Genomic DNA, 19277 nt, shown 5'->3' on the forward strand with positions numbered 1-19277 from the left:
GGGCTGGCACGCTGTTTATACAGATTGTAGAGGGCGCTAAATGCTGTACCATCATGGCATGCCCTTATTATTATTGTAAGGGTGAAAATCGGAGAATATTAATCCCGGGAGATTTCTGCGAGAGGCACTGAAATCCGGAAGTCTCCCGGGAAAATCGGGGGGTCGGCAAGTATGCAGCTGAGCCACATCAGAGTGATCAATGCGGCTCCGGAGCCGCGGGTTGCCGACCCCTGTCCTAAGGTATGTAGTGTTGCATGTTTAGCTATCCTTCCCGTGAGAACATTGAAGCAGCTGCGCATCGTGCGAGCGAGGACGCGTTTGTTGCTGCTTGACAATTTTGCGGTCACATATGCATGCGTTAACACAATATGGCGATTGAAATTAGGCCTAATTTATCGAATGACTATCATGCAACACTATTAAAATGCTAAAAGGTCACTTTAAATGCATTATTGAAAAGTTTGACCCTGGAACAGATTAAAACTATTTGCATCAATTCTCAGGTGGAAAATTCTGTTATGAGTTCTGATGATCCGCTGTAAAATATGTCTTCCTAACTTAATATTGAACTCCTCTTGAGCAAAGATGAATAATTAAGTAAAATAGTCTGATGGTAAAGTGTGTGGGGGTCATGGCAGCTTCAAGAGTGAGAGGAAAACAAGCCGGCATCCATCATCCTCTCCATGCATGATGATTGCATAGGTGAGGGCATCAGGAGTAGAGGGAGAGATGACACGTTCGGACACATCTCTGCTCATAAGTAAGGGCCTCAGTGATGAAACCCTCTTCTTGTGTAAAATGGCTGCAGGGAGAGAATCACTCAAACATAGCAGTAACGTGTCAACAGGCCAGTAATGATGGCTGATGATGTCCACACCTGGCCAGGTCAGTCCAAAGAGATAATTAGAGCTAAATCAGATAGATGGGTGTGTGTTCCATGTTGTGTACATCTGAGAGAGATGCCAAGGTGCTCCATTGTGCTACTGCCTGTCAGCTTAAATTAGGGAGTACAGGCTCGGCCAGTGTAAAAAGAAAAAATCAATCAATACTTGATGGAAGATTGCTGCCCGGAAAATCTGTTTTGATTCTAGGATTAATTCTTGACCAAGGACCGCAGCAAAATGACATGCCATTAGGCTGAAAATGAACACGTTCTGCAGTGGAAATTGGATGGAAATGCAGCATGGGGCTTTTGTTTGGGGGCGCAGGGGACTGAAGGTGTGGCAGCTGTGAATGAGGCCTTCCTCGGCCATGTTTTCCAGGCCATTGTTGTCTAATGCACTCCTCTGAGGGCAGGTCTGCTCTCTGGTGTTTTCCTTAAAGCATAAAGAGTGAGAAAAGCTGCAAAAAAACAAGGGCAGTTTATAGTTTCCCCCCTTACATCTCTGCTGAACAGTGGGAAGATGCATTATTAATGGCTGAATAATGTTTGTCATGACATGCTGGAAAGTTCAACAGGAAGCGGACAGTGATTTGAACAACACTAAATTAAACATTTACTGTCTTGTTTGCAACAACATGTTCTTGATAGAGCTCCTTGTATTATTCATTTAACCATATGTTTTCATGTTGTGGTGCATCTTTCAAAGAGCTAGATAAATGCAATTAAAGTGTGCATGTAAGAAATAACTCATTGGATTATATAATTAAACCAACAGCTGTGTATTGTTAATATTCCATATGATTACAAGGAGTAGTTTTCACCAGTAATCCAACTAACCACTATTTCTTATCTAGTTGTTGCAGCGCTTTGGCGCCACCTGCTGACAACTCCAATGCCTTTGTCATTTTATAAAAAAGTTTTTGTAGCCTGTTAGTTTATCTACAAATCCATGATGTCAGCTCTAATGCATTTTGACTGGCAACCTGTAGTCCTCACCTGTCTGTATTCATGTTGTCCAATTTGATTCGCAGGTGTGTCTTAAGGGTGGGGTTCCTGCAATACTCTCTTCTCCAATTGGGCGAAGCGTTTCAGCATGTGGTTGTACACCTGTGATGTACACACACATTGAAGAGGTCACCTGCAAGGTTGTCTTGAAAGGATTGACCACAAAATGATTGAAAGAAGGTAAAAGCCAATCAGCATTCATATTCTATCATTCTTCACTAATATATATATATATATATAAATTTACACACATAGACATGACATGACCGACAAGACATGTATTTGGGGATAGGCTGATTGGCAACACTAAATTGGCCCTAGTGAATGAACGCGAGTGTGAATGTCTGTATACGGCCTGGGCTACTGGGTGTGAAGTTGGAGACGATGCAGGTGGAGCCCCCCTTGGTGTCCTGGGTTGTTGATTACCTGACTGACAGACCACAGTACGTGCGACTGCAGGACTGTGTGTGTGACAGGCTGGCCAGCAACACCGGGGCCCCGCAGGGCACAGTCCTCTCCCCCTTCCTCTTCACCATCTACACCACCGATTTCCACTATCACTCAGAGTCCTGCCACCTTCAGAATATTTCTGATGACTCTGCGATAGTGGGGTGTATTGAGGATTGTGATGATGACGAATACAGGGCACTGGTGGAGGACTTTGTCACATGGTGTGGAAAGAACCACCTCCAGCTTAATGTGATGAAGACCAAGGAGCTGGTTGTGGACCTGGGAAGGAGGAGGAGTACTCCGGCGACCCCCGTTTCCATCAGGGGGGTCGATGTGGACATGGTTGAGGATTATAAATACCTGGGAGTACACATCGACAACAAGCTGAATGGGTCAAAACACGTTGAGGCACTCTACAAGAAGGGACAGAGCTGCCTCTACTTCCTCAGGAGGCAGCTCTGCAGCTCTCTTCAACGTCTGTACGAAGATGTTCTACGAGTCGGCGGTGGCGGGCGCCTTCTTGTACGCCGTGGCCTGCTGGGGCAGCGGGCTGAGAGCGAGGGACGCAAACAGACTGGACAAGTTGGTAGAGAAGCCCAGTAACGTGGTGGGAGTGGAGCTAGACTCTCTGGCGGTGGTGTCAGAGAGGAGAAGTCTAGCAAAACTCCTAGCCATTATGGACAACATCTCCCACCCACTACACTCGGACCTTGCGGAGAGAATGAGCACGTTCAGTGGAAGGCTCAGACTCCCAAAATGCAACACGGAATGACACAGGAGGTCCTTCATACCGACAGCCATCAGACTGTATAATGCATATGTTCTTTTTTGACTGCACTTAAATGTAGAGTATATGTAGAATATATTTATATATTATATATATAATATATTATATTATTTATTATTATTCTTATCTATTGTGAGCGAACTGTGGTGCTGAATTTCCCCCAGGGATCAATAAAGTACTTTCTATTCTATTCTATATCTGTGTTGGCCCTGCGATGAAGTGGGGACTTGTCCAGGGTGTACTCCGCCTTCCGCCCGTGCAGATGGGATAGGCTCCAGCATCCCCCGCAAGGTAGAAAATGGATGGACAGATGGACATATACAGACACACCTGTTGTGCAGTAGGCTGCGGTGTGGCAACAAGTCGTGCTTCCGGAGCTTTCTTCAGCACATCAAAGAAGGAAACACCTGATTTGTCGAGCAGCCCTAAAAACCAATTAACCAATCAGAGAGAGTTCATCCAGCATTATGCAGACGTTAAGGTTAGCATGTATCATGCCAAAAAGTCTGTAATGTACAGTGGGTTTATGGCTGGGAAGAGACTGACCAACTCACATACTCCTCAAGAATCAGACGGTAAATACTTTATAACTAGGGGTGTGTAATATTGGTCCGATATCAGCTTGCATGTAAAACATCCGATACTAGCAGTCCCGCAGCGTGTTTACTTGTACAAAGCTGGACGGCCAGTTAAAATCGAAATGTCCTCCAATAAGCACATAAGGTTGGTCTTTTCTTCTATTTGAGTCAAGTAATTTACTAGAACAAAAGGTAAACATGCTAGGCTATAGACTATTACTGTAGGAGCTAGTAAACAGCATCTAGGCACATACTAGCACACAATCTAAACATACATAAGTGTCCTTAATTGAATATTGCAGTCAAAAACAGCAAGTTTGTCAACATAAACAAATAGCAAATAATTATAGTTGCATATTACTTACACATACAAAGTCTGAGGCAAATGCGTACTAGTTTTTAGTATGTGCTTCAGGCGTGTGAAATTCCTGCCAAAACGTTTTTTTTTGTCATAAAAAAATACAATCATGTGTGCTTAGGGACTGTATCCCTGCAGACTGTATTAATCTATATTGATATATAATGTAGGAACCAGAAATATTAATAACAGAAAGAAACAACCCTTTTGTGCGAATGAGTGGGGGAGGGAGGTTTTTTGGGTTGGTGCACTAACTGTAAGTGTATCTTGTGGTTTTTTATGTTGATTTAATTTAAAAAAAAAAAAAAAAAAGTGTTTTTTTCTTCTTTTTTTTTCTTGTGCGGCCCGGTACCAATCGATCCACGGACCGGTACCGGGCCGCGGCCCGGTGGTTGGGGACCACTGTTCTAGAGTATTTATCAATAGATAGCGAGAAGGCATATTTTTGACGTGACAAATTGTAAGCGGAGGTCACAACTCCCGAATATTATATATGCCGAGTATGTCTTACCTAAGAAGGCGTGGCTCCACAAAAGAGTTGCTAAATAGGAAATGTTTTGAGTTCTTTGCATGCATGTTATATCATTTTATATTCAATTTGAATTGATAATAATGTAATAATTATCTATTACAAAAAGCGTGAGGTACTTTGCATGGGACATGTAAGCATACTTGCCAACCTTGAGACCTCCGATTTCGGGAGGTGGGGGGTGGGGGCGTGGGTGGGGTGGGGTTAAGAGGGAGGAGTATATTGACAGCTAGAATTCACCAAGTCAAGTATTTCATACATACATATACATATATATATACATACATACATCCTGAAAATATGCAAACAAAACTGTGTTTGGATAATTGATACTTCAAACTTGCATAAATAAATATTAAGGAATATATCATAACTTGGCTTCTGAGAGTTTCAAAATGTAATGAATAAAATGCTAAAGTTGTTGATAAACAAGCAATTATTTTAATAATTAAATATGGTCATTTTAAATGAATTATGATCATTTAAAATAAATTATTTCAAATATGTTTATTTTAATGTATAATTCTATGGCTGGATGTAATAAGGAGTCACGAAAAAATACAATTACTTTTGATGTTTTTATCAAAATATAGTAAACCTTTTTTTTTTTTTTTTTTTTAATTAATAAATATATTTATTTTTAGGTGAAATAAACATAATACAATTTATCTCTAGTCTGGATGATTTAGTTCTTGTCACCCTGTTGTCCTCCCGTCATGAAAAAAGGCTGTCCTCACTCAGGTCCGCATGGAGCTGGAGGGGGCGTGGCTTCCAGCTCCGGCTGAAAATCGGGAGATTTTCGGGAGAATATTTGTCCCGGGAGGTTTTCGGGAGAGGCGCTGAATTTCGGGAGTCTCCCGGAAAATTCGGGAGGGTTGGCAAGTATGCATGTAAGTGTCAAAAAGACAGCCAAAAAAGGTTTGCGATATGAGAACAAATCTTCGTGCTGATAGAAATGTGCCTATTTTTTTCCTCAAATAGTGCTCACATCCCTGGTACTTGTATCGGGGCATCCCTATTTATAACAGTTAGACAACTTACTATTTGCAGTTATATTTTATGATTTTTGTTTTTCATATCAGGCTCTGCTAGCAGGCATGTCAGTGCAGTGTGTTAGAAAGCACGCTATGGTTAGAGCAGTGGTTCTTAACCTGGGTTTGATGGAATCCTAGGGGTTCGGTGAGTCGGCCTCAGGGGTTCGGCGGAGGTCAAGACACACCCGACTTATCATGTGAATACAAACTCCTCCCTATCGGCGTATTGTGGATACGGTAAAAGCAAAAGTCACACTGATTTGCAGGTATGTAATTTGTTGTGAGTTCATGCACTGTGTTGTTTTTTTTCTTTGAACAAGGTGATGTTCATGCACGGTTCATTTTGTGCACCAGTAAAAAAAAAAAAACATAACTTTGTCTTGAATTTGAAAAAAAATTAAAAAAAACAAATCACTAAAGAAGGGTCCGGTGACCGCGCAAATGAAACTGGTGGGGTTCGGTACCTCCAACAAGGTTAAGAACCACTGGGTTAGAGTTATCGTACCGTGCATTGCTCTGTAGGCGGAGCCAAGACAGGCCGAGTTGGACACATCAATTGTGTACACCGGCGCGTTGAAGACATCAGACAACACCTGACACACACAATTGACAAATACATACATGCTAGACAAAGGAATGTGTGTGTGTTACATTTCACCTGCAGGATGTCTTTGTTACACGAGGCACCCCCCGTTGCCAAAACTCTACTTCCTGGAACTAAAAGCAGACCAGACTAAGACAGATGTGGTGTTTGTGTATGTGGACAAAGTGTTTGTGTTCTTACTGATGGAGTAACCGAGGAGCTCAGCATGGAGCCTACGTGACAGGAACTGACCCTCCACCAGCGCCCGCACCTCCGCCTGAGCACTCACTGTGGACACCTACAGGACACATCGAGTACTGTCTGCTTTGTTCGTCTGTGTGCGCGCACGTGCATTATCCTACCTTGTTGTTGTCTGCGTCAAAGAGATGAATCCCAACAGCGCGGGGCATGATCTCAAGCACGTCAAAGAAAAAGCCTGGACGATGCCAACAAGAAATCAGAGAAAGAGAAAACGGTAAGCGTGTCAAAATAAAAGCCTGAAATATGCCAACAGGAAGTCAGAGGAAGAAGATCAAAGAGTTAATGGGTAAGAAAGAGAATCCCACCGATGTAGCCGTCATTTCCCAGAGGAGTTTCTCTCAGGGCAGCTGAGAAGACCTCCCAGGATCCTTCAGCACAGCGGTTCCTCACACGCTCTCTGGTCAAAGATCCGTTCTTGAAGCTGAGGCCCACACACTCACATTGCATCAACAAGAGGGGATCAAATCAAGTTCAAAAGGACCACACTCACCACAACAAAGCCATGAACTGCTGCCAGTCAACAGGGTTGACCAACACGTGACCCTCAAGGGCGGGGCGAGGATGCTGGAGCCACACAAACACTGTGTCGCTGGTGCCCAGGCTTACCTACACACACACACACACACCATGTCATGTGAGCAGACACGGTCATGTGACACAAGGTGCACTTACAGCAATGTCTCCTTGCTGGAGTCGCATTCCCGCCAACGACGCTGCCAGGACAACAACAACATCACCACCACACTGACAGCACCACCTAGACAGGATTTACCTGGGTTGTCTCCAGTGAAGGCCACCACCTTACACGAGTCGGGAAAACCAAACCTGCGCACCCAGTAAGAGGAGACCGGACCCTGCCAGGGCGGGGGTTAGAGGAGGTTAAAGGCCATAAAGTCCCAGAATACCAAGTGGCAATCTCTCTCACCAGCACTGACACGGAGGGAAGAGGCGTTCCAAGCAGGCGGTCCAGGTTTGGAGCGGTGGCCTCCAGACAGATATCAGACCATTTTTTGGTCCTGATGTCCAGAAGGTTCATTCCAGAACCTAAAGAACAAATGAACTGACTGACTTGATAAAGATCACCACACACACCACGTACCGTCGCTGTAGTCGATGGCGGCGTAACCACCCAGGAAGAGTGATGCTGCAAAGCTGCTGACCAGGGAGATCCTCTAAAACACACACACAGCAGTCAACAAGGGTCGCGGGGGTCACAGGTCACCAGCTGACCTCAGTGTCTTGGAAGTTTCGCGGTTGCTCTTGATGCATTTTGGCGATCTGATTTCCTGTGAAACGCTGAACAAGCACACAAATAAACTTCCGTCGTCTTGTGTGTGTGTGTGTGTGTTTGTTAGACACCTACCTCATAGGCCCTGGACCCTGTGATGTCAGCCAGCCTCGCAGCGCCCCCTACTGCCTCCTGCAGACGTTCACACTGCAGCCCAGTGCTGGAGTCCATCCACACCGGAGAGTTGTCTACAGAAAAACTGTCCTGGAAGACATCACATGACATCTGAGCGTGCAGGTGCGCACACACACACACACACACACACACACACACACACACACTGCAGTAGGGGTGTACATCGCTTTGTGACAGCCAATTCCATAAGTATCGGAGGCAGATATTTACATATATCCGAATTTAAGTGTTACTTCTTTTATTTCATAGTCATATTTGAAAACAGCTCGTGTTTTTCCATTTGTTCTCTTTCTGTTTGTCTGCAAGTAAACTGTGTGTGTTAACCTTGAAGCTTTGGAATGTTAGAAAGAGCGATAATGGGCATTTGTTTTGGCTAGAGACATGACTGCCAGGGACTTAAGAGGGGAGAGGGTTTGGTCGGGGGGGTCAGACCATCTTAGCGGCGCAATTGAATGTTCTATGCTGGACTGGTCTGAATGTATATCTGCAAAGCTTTGCAAATATACTACAAAATACCTATTCTGTCTCTGGTGGTTTTTCAACTCAGATTTAAGTGTCGTAAAGAGCTTGGGAGCGACTTGTGACTTGAATTCCCTGGGAGGAACAACTGGTCCAAAACGCAACAGTATCTAGATTCTTTGGCTACGATACGATTTAAAAACAATATATTTTTTTAAACAGAACGGTTCAATAAGATTCAGTAGTGTATTAACGATTTGATTCTAAGGTTAACATTTGTTGGACACATTCTTTTTTTTTTTTACACCACAAAAGAAGAAAAACAATTATTTCTGTGCTCATGTGAGGATAAATAGTTAGGACCTTGGCGCCAAGCGCTTAGACTAGATCTGACCAATCTAAGTCTGAGTAGGAATTGATGGCTAAGAAACTTAAGAGTCAACTGATCAGTCGATAGCCATGAGAAGAACAATAACCTGATGAATAAGAACACTCAAAGGCACATTTTTGTCAAATATTAAGAAAAAGCATAGTCTATAAAAGTATTTGCAAATGTGTAAAACATATCGCCAAAGATGCTGTAAGATATGGACCAAAAAGTACTTGCTGAATCAACATTTGTTTGATGGGAGGATATACAAATTATCAAATAAAAAGTAAAAATAAAGAACCTAAGTCTCAGCCTTAAGTCCAATGAAAATAAAAAGGAACCAGTGTACTTCAGAGCTGCTCTGCATATCTTGCAAATGAAGTCAATGACTATGTTTACACTGGCCCAGATTTGACTTTTTATTTTGCAGCTGACTGTTTACACTGCAAGTAAAATGTGATTTGTATCAGACTCCAGTGTAAACGCGCACAGGCCTTGTCGTCACTTGCATGCACACTTCGATAAAGTGACAACAAAGGAAGTTGACCGGGTGGAAGTCATTACTACATAATAATAATACAATAAAAGTCGCGACACCTCAAAAATGTGTGGGTTTTTTTCACATGAAAGTAAATTAAAGTAATATAATGTATGAATAGATGTATATAGTGTAATATATTGGGAGTGTTGTAATCTTTTTATGGCTGTTAAGTAGAGGAAACACAGACCTCAGCGTGGATCTACGGGAACTTTATTTTTCAACGCACATGTAAGCAAATGCGCCACAGCGTCAATTCTAGTCTTTCAACAAACGCTATTTCTTTTAAATCTAAATATATTTTAATGTATTACATATAGTCTATTATATGCGCACTGTAAATAATAAATAATGTAAATAATTCAATGTACCGTATTTTTCGGAGTATAAGTCGCACCTGCAGAAAATGCATAATAAAGAAGGAAAAAAACATATATAAATCGCACTCGAGCCCGGCCAAACAATGAAAAAAACTGCGACTTATAGTCCGAAAAATACGGTATATACTCTGATGATTATCATATGTGATGACTGTATTATGATGACAGTATATATCTGTATCAAGTGGACCCGACTTAAACAAGTTGAAAAACATATTCGGGTGTTACCATTTAGTGGTCAATTGTACGGAATATGTATTGCACTGTGCATTCTACTAATAAAAGTGTCAATCAATCAATCAATGTTGACATGTGATGCACCGAAAATGTAGTCTTACATAGAAACCGAAACCAGAAGTTGTGATGAAATATCCATTTGGGCTAGGGACTGCAGCTTTCCAGTGAACACGAAGGATGTTGCTCACATAAAGCTGACGGGAACAAAATCAGATTCAAGTCGCATTGCGTTTAGACTGAAGTCACATTTGATTCCAAATCAGATTCAGGACTACCTTTTAATGTGGCCTGAATCTGATGCCAAAAGATCAGATTTGAAGCACTTTGGAGCGTTCAGACTGGCAAAAAAATCAGATCTGTGTCCATTGAGGGCAAAAAAAAAAATCAGATTTGGTGTGCAGTGTTAACGGGCCAATGTGTCAAAAGTTTTCAGGCGGATATTTTCCCTTTTGACACGATAGATGAGGACATGCTGATTTTAGAGGTCCAAAATCAAAGAATAATATAACAGGCATACCCTCATCACCTATTTGGGGACTTCACGGGGGCATGTTGTTACTGCTGTGTTTTTAGCTACAAACATAAAAATAAAGTAATCGTTCTGCGAGGCAAAACTGTTGTCTTTTCCACAAGTCAAACTAGTGATGTCACCGACGCTTGACGGTGGCTTTTGGCGGACGGCGGTGTTGCCGTTCAGCAGCCGTTACGTATCTCGTAGAAATCCGGGGTAATTACTTGGTAGGCAGCCCTGGCTCTTGCATTGTTCGTCCATCCATCCATCCATCCATCTTCTTCCGCTTATCCGAGGTCGGGTCGCGGGGGCAGCAGCCTAAGCAGGGAAGCCCAGACTTCCCTCTCCCCAGCCACTTTGTCCAGCTCCTGCCGGGGGATCTCGAGGCGTTTCCAGGCTAGCCGTTGTTTTACAGATAAACTGTCAGATTGCTAGTCTCGCGCAAGACCCGGTCCATGTATTTGCATCCCTTGTCGTCTGCAGTTACGTAAGCTAACATAGTGAACAGCACAGGAATCTTTTTATGGACAGCCCTGGCTGTCGTGTTGTTTTAAACAAACAAACAAAAACATCCCCCAATTTTTATGCATGATATTATTGCATGATACCCGGTTTGTGTTTCTATACTCCATTAATATAAAGATTCACAGCTGATTCTTATCAATTCATCGCAGTCGAATCACTCACTTGTCAAACCGGATATCCGTTCGCATCGGTTTATCGCTAAAAACCCTAACACACCTGTAGCTGTTGGTGAAGGCTGAAGGCAGGGTCCAGCTGCTCGAGGGTCCGAGACGCCCCAGTCTTCCAGTAGACGCTGCCGTGTTGCTAAGAGGAGAGAGGACATCACCCACCATGCACTTTGATAAACAGCCAGCTACATGGAAAAGAATGTGGGTCACCTGACCGCTGCCGGACAACGCCCGCACGCTGGAGAAGTCAAAGCCCGCCTTCTGCATCTTGTCCAAGAGGAGGTCCAACGCCTGGACGTAAGTAGTCAACATTAGGAAGCCACTTGGAACATCATATCACTTGATCCCCTTCATGTTCCCCCACTGTACCTTGACCCACATGAGAACAGGAGACGTGACCCTTAAGCCGTCAGCAGCAACATGGACACCCCCGTCAGTCCTGAACCACCAAAATAAAAGTCAGTCTTCTCCTGCATGGACTTGTTGTCCACTCGCTAGTTAAATGCCAAACAAATAGTTTACATTTAATATTTGATCTATAAACAAACTAGTGTTAACTTCTCATAGACTGGGACATGCTTGCAGCTGACATTAACTACTACTGTACAATATATTGTCCAAAGCAGCAGCAAACTTCACATAAACTACTATGAACTTGCAGCATATTACATCAACTAATGTTTACTTGCCGCAAAAAATATATTATGTACTATGAAATTGCAGCAAACTTAAGATTAAATACTGTAGACTTGCAGTGTACTTTACATAAACTCGTGCATACTTTCAGAAAACTACATAAACTTGCAGTCATTCTTAGTATAAACTACTCTAAAACTGTAGCAAGCTTTTTATAACCTTGCCCAAAATAGCAGCTCAATTTACATAAACTAATAAATAAATGATAAATGGGTTGTACTTGTATAGCGCTTTTCTACCTTCAAGGTACTCAAAGCGCTTTGACACTACTTCCACATTTACCCATTCACACACACATTCACACACCGATGGAGGGAGCTGCCATGCAAGGCGCGAACCAGCACCCATCAGGAGCAAGGGTGAAGTGTCTTGCTCAGGACACAACGGACATGACGAGGTACTATAAAAGTGCAGTGTACTTTACACAAGCATGTTCAAAGTAGCAGCAAACTTTACATACACCACTATGAAATTGCAGCATACTTTACATAAACTATGAAATTGCAGCATACTTTACATAAACTATGAAATTGCTGCATACTTTAAACTACCATGAAATTGCAGCATACTTTACATGAACTATGAAATTGCAGCACACTTTCTAGAAACTACCATAAAACTGCAGTGTACTTGAAATACACTATGAAATTGCAGTGTACTTTATATAAACTATAACAATTGCAGCATACTTTACACAAACTATAAAATTGCAGCATACTTTACACAAACTACAATGAAACTGCAGCATACTTTACATAAGCTATGAAATTGCAGCATACTTTACACAAACTATAAAATTGCAGTGTACTTTAGATAAACTACAAAATTGCAGCGTACTTTACACAAACTACAATGAAACTGCAGCATACTTTACACAAACTATGAAACTGCAGCATACCTTACATAAGCTATGAAATTGCAGCATACTTTACACAAACTACAAAATTGCAGTGTACTTTAGATAAACTATAAAATTGTGACATACTTTACATAAACTATACAATTGCATTGACTTGACATAAATTACAATGAATGAGGTCGGGTGCGATGTGAGCTGGGCGGCAGCCGAAGGCAGGGCACTTGGCGGTCCGATCCTCGGCTACAGAAGCTAGCTCTTGGGACGTGGAACGTCACCTCGCTGGGGGGGAAGGAGCCTGAGCTAGTGCGCGAGGTGGAGAAGTTCCGGCTAGATATAGTCGGACTCACTTCGACGCACAGCAAGGGCTCTGGAACCAGTTCTCTCGAGAGGGGCTGGACTCTCTTCCACTCTGGCGTTGCCGGCAGTGAGAGGCGACGGGCTGGGGTGGCAATTCTTGTTTCCCCCCGGCTCAGAGCCTGTACATTGGAGTTCAACCCGGTGGACGAGAGGGTAGCTTCCCTCCGCCTTCGGGTGGGGGAACGGGTCCTGACTGTGGTTTGCGCTTATGCGCCAAGCCGCAGCTCAGAGTACCCACCCTTTTTGGATTCACTCGAGGGAGTACTTGAGAGTGCGCCCCCGGGTGATTCCCTCGTTCTACTGGGAGACTTCAATGCTCATGTTGGCAGCGACAGTGAAACCTGGAGAGGCGTGATTGGGAAGAATGGCCGCCCGGATCTGAATCCGAGTGGTGTTATTGGACTTTTGTGCTCGTCACAGATTGTCAATAACAAACACCATGTTCAAACATAAGGGTGTCCATATGTGCACTTGGCACCAGGACACCCTAGGCCGCAGTTCCATGATCGACTTTGTAGTTGTGTCATCGGATTTGCGGCCTCATGTTTTGGACACTCGGGTGAAGAGAGAGGCGGAGCTTTCTACCGATCACCACCTGGTGGTGAGTTGGCTGCGATGGTGGGGGAGGATGCCGGACAGACCTGGCAGGCCCAAACGCATTGTGAGGGTTTGCTGGGAACGTCTGGCAGAGTCTCCTGTCAGAGAGAGTTTCAATTCCCACCTCCGGAAGAACTTTGAACATGTCACGAGGGAGGTGCTGGACATTGAGTCCGAATGGACCATGTTCCGCGCCTCTATTGTCGAGGCGGCTGATTGGAGCTGTGGCCGCAAGGTAGTTGGTGCTTGTCGTGGCGGTAATCCTAGAACCCGTTGGTGGACACCGGCGGTGAGGGATGCCGTCAAGCTGAAGAAGGAGTCCTATCAGGTTCTTTTGGCTCATAGGACTCCTGAGGCAGCGGACAAGTACCGACAGGCCAAGCGGTGTGCGGCTTCAGCGGTCGCAGAGGCAAAAACTCGGACATGGGAGGAGTTCGGTGAGGCCATGCAAAACGACTTCCGGACGGCTTCGAAGCAATTCTGGTCCACCATCCGCCGCCTCAGGAAGGGGAAGCAGTGCACTATCAACACCGTGTATGGTGAGGATGGTGTTCTGCTGACCTCGACTGCGGATGTTGTGGATCGGTGGAGGGAATACTTCGAAGACCTCCTCAATCCCACCAACACGTCTTCCTATGAGGAAGCAGTGCCTGGGGGGTCCGTGGTGGGCTCTCCTATTTCTGGGGCTGAGGTTGCTGAGGTAGTTAAAAAGCTCCTCGGTGGCAAGGCCCCGGGGGTAGATGAGATCCGCCCGGAGTTCCTTAAGGCTCTGGATGCTGTGGGGCTGTCTTGGTTGACAAGACTCTGCAGCATCGCGTGGACATCGGAGGCGGTACCTCTGGATTGGCAGACCGGGGTGGTGGTTCCTCTCTTTAAGAAGGGGAACCGGAGGGTGTGTTCTAACTATCGTGGGATCACACTCCTCAGCCTTCCCGGTAAGGTCTATTCAGGTGTACTGGAGAGGAGGCTACGCCGGATAGTCGAGCCTCGGATTCAGGAGGAACAGTGTGGTTTTCATCCTGGTCGTGGAACTGTGGACCAGCTCTATACTCTCGGCAGGGTCCTTGAGGGTGCATGGGAGTTTGCCCAACCAGTCTACATGTGTTTTGTGGACTTGGAGAAGGCATTCGACCGTGTCCCTCGGGAAGTCCTGTGGGGAGTGCTCAGAGAGTACGGGGTATCGGACTGTCTGATTGTGGCAGTCCGCTCCCTGTATGATCAGTGCCAGAGCTTGGTCCGCATTGCCGGTAGTAAGTCGGACACGTTTCCGGTGAGGGTTGGACTCCGCCAAGGCTGCCCTTTGTCACCGATTCTGTTCATAACTTTTATGGACAGAATTTCTAGGCGCAGTCAAGGCGTTGAGGGGATCTGGTTTGGTGGCTGCAGGATTAGGTCTCTGCTTTTTGCAGATGATGTGGTCCTGATGGCTTCATCTGGCCAGGATCTTCAGCTCTCACTGGATCGGTTCGCAGCTGAGTGTGAAGCGACTGGGATGAGAATCAGCACCTCCAAGTCCGAGTCCATGGTTCTCGCCCGGAAAAGGGTGGAGTGCCATCTCCGGGTTGGGGAGGAGATCTTGCCCCAAGTGGAGGAGTTCAAGTACCTCGGAGTCTTGTTCACGAGTGGGGGAAGAGTGGATCGTGAGATCGACAGGCGGATCGGTGCGGCGTCTTCAGTAATGCGGACGCTGTATCGATCCGTTGTGGTGAAGAAGGAGCTGAGCCGGAAGGCAAAGCTCTCAATTTACCGGTCGATCTACGTTCCCATCCTCACCTATGGTCATGAGCTTTGGGTTATGACCGAAAGGACAAGATCACGGGTACAAGCGGCCGAAATGAGTTTCCTCCGCCGAGTGGCGGGGCTCTCCCTTAGAGATAGGGTGAGAAGCTCTGTCATCCGGGGTGAGCTCAAAGTGAAGCCGCTGCTCCTCCACATCGAGAGGAGCCAGATGAGGTGGTTCGGGCATCTGGTCAGGATGCCACCCGAACGCCTCCCTAGGGAGGTGTTTAGGGCACGTCCCACCGGTAGGAGGCCGCGGGGAAGACCCAGGACACGTTGGGAAGACTATGTCTCCCGGCTGGCCTGGGAACGCCTCGGGGTCCCACTGGAAGAGCTGGACGAAGTGGCTGGGGAGAGGGAAGTCTGGGCTTCCCTGCTTAAGCTGCTGCCCCCGCGACCCGACCTCGGATAAGCGGAAGAGGATGGATGGATGGATAAATTACAATGAAATTGCAGTATACTTTGCACAAACTATAAAATTGCAGCATACCTTACATAAGCTATGAAATTGCAGCATACTTTACACAAACTACAAAATTGCAGTGTACTTTAGATAAACTATAAAATTGTGGCATACTTTACATAAACTATACAATTGCATTAACTTGACATAAATTACAATGAAATTGCAGTATACTTTGCACAAACTATAAAATTGCAGCGTACTTTACACAAACTATAAAATTGTAGTGTACTTTACACAAACTATACAATTGCAGTGCACTTTACACAAACTATAAAATTGCAGTGTACTTTACACAAACTACAAAATTGCACCGTACTTTACATAAACTACAATGAAACTGCAGCATACCTTACATAAGCTATGAAATTGCAATATACTTTAGATAAACTATACAATTGCGGCATACTTTACATAAACTATACAATTGCATTGACTTGACATAAATTACAATGAAATTGCAGTATACTTTGCACAAACTATGAAACTGCAGAATACTTTACATAAACTATGAAATTGCAGCATACTTTGCACAAACTATGAAACCGCAGAATACTTTACATAAACTATAAAATTGCAGTGTACTTTACACAAACTATAAAATTGCAGTGTACTTTACACAAACTATAAAATTGCAGTGCACTTTACACAAACTATACAATTGCAGTGCACTTTAAACAAACTATAAAATTGCAGTGTACTTTACACAAACTATAAAATTGCAGTGCACTTTACACAAACTATAAAATTGCAGTGCACTTTACACAAACTATAAAATTGCAGTGCACTTTACACAAACTATAAAATTGCAGTGCACTTTACACAAACTATAAAATTGCAGTGTACTTTACACAAACTACAATGAAACTGCAGCATACTTTACATAAGCTATGAAATTGCAGCATACTTTACACAAACTATAAAATTGCAGTGTACTTTTGATAAACTACAAAATTGCAGCGTACTTTACACAAACTATGAAACTGCAGCATACCTTGCATAAGCTATGAAATTGCAGCATACTTTACACAAACTATAAAATTGCAGTGTACTTTAGATAAACTATAAAATTGCAGCATACTTTAGATGAACTATAAAATTGCAACATACTTTAGATAAACTATAAAATTGTGGCATACTTTACATAAACTATACAATTGCATTGACTTGACATAAATTACAATGAAATTGCAGTACGGTATACTTTGCACAAACTGAAACCGCAGAATACTTTACATAAACTATGAAATTGCAGCATACTTTACACAAACTATAAAATTGCAGTGTACTTTATATAAACTATAAAAATTGCAGCATACTTTACACAAACTACAAAATTGCAGCGTTTTTAACACAAACTACAATGAAACTGCAGCATACTTTACATAAGCTATGAAATTGCAGCATACTTTACACAAACTATAAAATTGCAGTGTACTTTAGATAAACTACAAAATTGCAGCGTACTTTACACAAACTATGAAACTGCAGCATACTTTACACAAACTATGAAACTGCAGCATACTTTACATAAGCTATGAAATTGCAGCATACTTTACAAACTATAAAATTGCAGTGTACTTTAGATAAACTATAAAATTGCAGCATACTTTAGATAAATTATAAAATTGCAACATACTTTAGATAAACTATAAAATTGTGGCATACTTTACATAAACTACCTATACAATTGCATTGACTTGACATAAATTACAATAAAATTGCAGTATACTTTGCACAAACTATGAAACCGCAGAATACTTTACATAAGCTATTAAATTGCAGCATACTTTACACAAACTATAAAATTGCAGCGTACTTTACACAAACTATAAAATTGCAGCATACTTTACACAAACTATAAAATTGCAGCATACTTTACATAAACTATAAAATTGCAGCATACTTTACATAAACTATGAAATTGCTGCATACTTTAAACTACCATGAAATTGCAGTGTACTTGATATAAACTATAAAAATTGCAGCATACTTTACACAAACTAAAAAATTGCAGCATACTTTACACAAACTACAAAATTGCAGCGTTTTTAACACAAACTAGATAAATTATAAAATTGCAACATACTTTAGATAAACTATAAAATTGTGGCATACTTTACATAAACTACCTATACAATTGCATTGACTTGACATAAATTACAATAAAATTGCAGTATACTTTGCACAAACTATGAAACCGCAGAATACTTTACATAAGCTATGAAATTGCAGCATACTTTACACAAACTATAAAATTGCAGTGTACTTTAGATAAACTACAAAATTGCAGCGTACTTTACATAAACTATACAATTGCATTGACTTGACATAAATTACAATAAAATTGCAGTATACTTTGCACAAACTATGAAACCGCAGAATACTTTACATAAACTATGAAATTGCAATATACTTCACACAAAGTATAAAAATTGCAGTGCATTTTACACAAATTATAAAATTGCAATGTACTTTAAACAAACTATAAAATTGCAGTGTACTTTACATAAACTACGATGAAACTGCAGCATACCTTACACAAACTATAAAATTGCAGTGTACTTTAAACAAACTATACAATTGCAGTGTACTTTAGATAAACTATAAAATTGCATTGACTTGACATAAATTACAATGAAATTGCAGTATACTGTACATAAACTATGAAACTGCAGAATACTTGACATAAACCAAAGAAGCATGCAGCTGCATGTAAACATGTACATACATACATTACATAAACCAAAGTAGCATGCAGCTGCATGTAAACATGTATGTACATACATACATTACATAAACCACAGTAGCATGTAGCTGCATGTAAACATGTACATACATACATGACATAAACCAAAGTAGCATGCAGCTGCATGTAAACAAGTATGTAAATGTCCAAACAAGCAGACAAGTTGACAGCTGATGAAAAGTTGTTCCTGCCACCTGAAGTGTGCAAGCTGAGAGTCAAAGTGGACATTGTCCTGGTGGATCACTTCCAGCTGCTCATTGATGGCCACCACTTTGAGCTGCACAAACAAGTCCAACAGGTCAGTCAACTCTCACACAACATTCAGCACTTTAAGTGTTGAAGAAACTTTAGACGATTCAAGTAAAAAAAATAAAAATACAATTTGACATTTTAAAGTGTAGACATTTTCACGGTTGTTCAATTAACATTGTAAAATACATCACGTGATGAGCGTTACTAACTATCGTTATGTGGCAACTCGTTAAGTTTATTCTGATGAAAGAGTAGAAAGGTGATGATTAAATGTACCTGTTGAGTGCTGAAGTCAAAGCCGAGGTACACTTCTTCGCTGCTCTGCACGGTCGCCATCTTGATCGCGCATGCGCAAGGAGCCAGGGTCCCTTTTTAAAGGGACGGGCGCCCTTCGCTTGGATTGGATGGCTCGTTGCTAGGAGACGGCTACAGCAAGCTTGAAGATTG

The 19277-nt window shown here is 42.7% G+C and overlaps 1 protein-coding gene across 3 annotated transcripts; it reads right to left on the minus strand.

Moving 5' to 3' along the window:
• On the minus strand, window positions 1-19202 carry xylb (xylulokinase homolog (H. influenzae)). 3 transcript variants are annotated; one of them, XM_061965049.2, is made up of 20 exons: window positions 19107-19202; window positions 18773-18855; window positions 11448-11517; window positions 11289-11369; window positions 11128-11214; window positions 7832-7960; window positions 7699-7764; window positions 7568-7640; window positions 7394-7512; window positions 7241-7322; window positions 7141-7181; window positions 6959-7074; window positions 6774-6889; window positions 6570-6643; window positions 6409-6505; window positions 6283-6341; window positions 6130-6217; window positions 3456-3550; window positions 1880-1990; window positions 1-1341 (listed from the first exon to the last, which is right to left on the minus strand). In XM_061965049.2, exons 1-19 carry the CDS (start codon window positions 19164-19166, stop codon window positions 1922-1924), a joined length of 1605 nt encoding a protein of 534 aa, XP_061821033.1. In that variant the 5' UTR covers window positions 19167-19202; the 3' UTR covers window positions 1-1341; window positions 1880-1921. The 3 variants fall into 3 exon arrangements, with proteins under 3 accessions (XP_061821033.1, XP_061821032.1, XP_061821031.1); XM_061965048.2 differs by having other exon boundaries at window positions 1-1316; window positions 7832-7981; XM_061965047.2 differs by having other exon boundaries at window positions 7832-7981.
• Between the last annotated feature and the right edge of the window lie 75 nt (window positions 19203-19277).

Source organism: Nerophis lumbriciformis, linkage group LG07, assembly GCF_033978685.3.
Source record: "Nerophis lumbriciformis linkage group LG07, RoL_Nlum_v2.1, whole genome shotgun sequence".
Taxonomy (NCBI): domain Eukaryota; kingdom Metazoa; phylum Chordata; class Actinopteri; order Syngnathiformes; family Syngnathidae; genus Nerophis; species Nerophis lumbriciformis.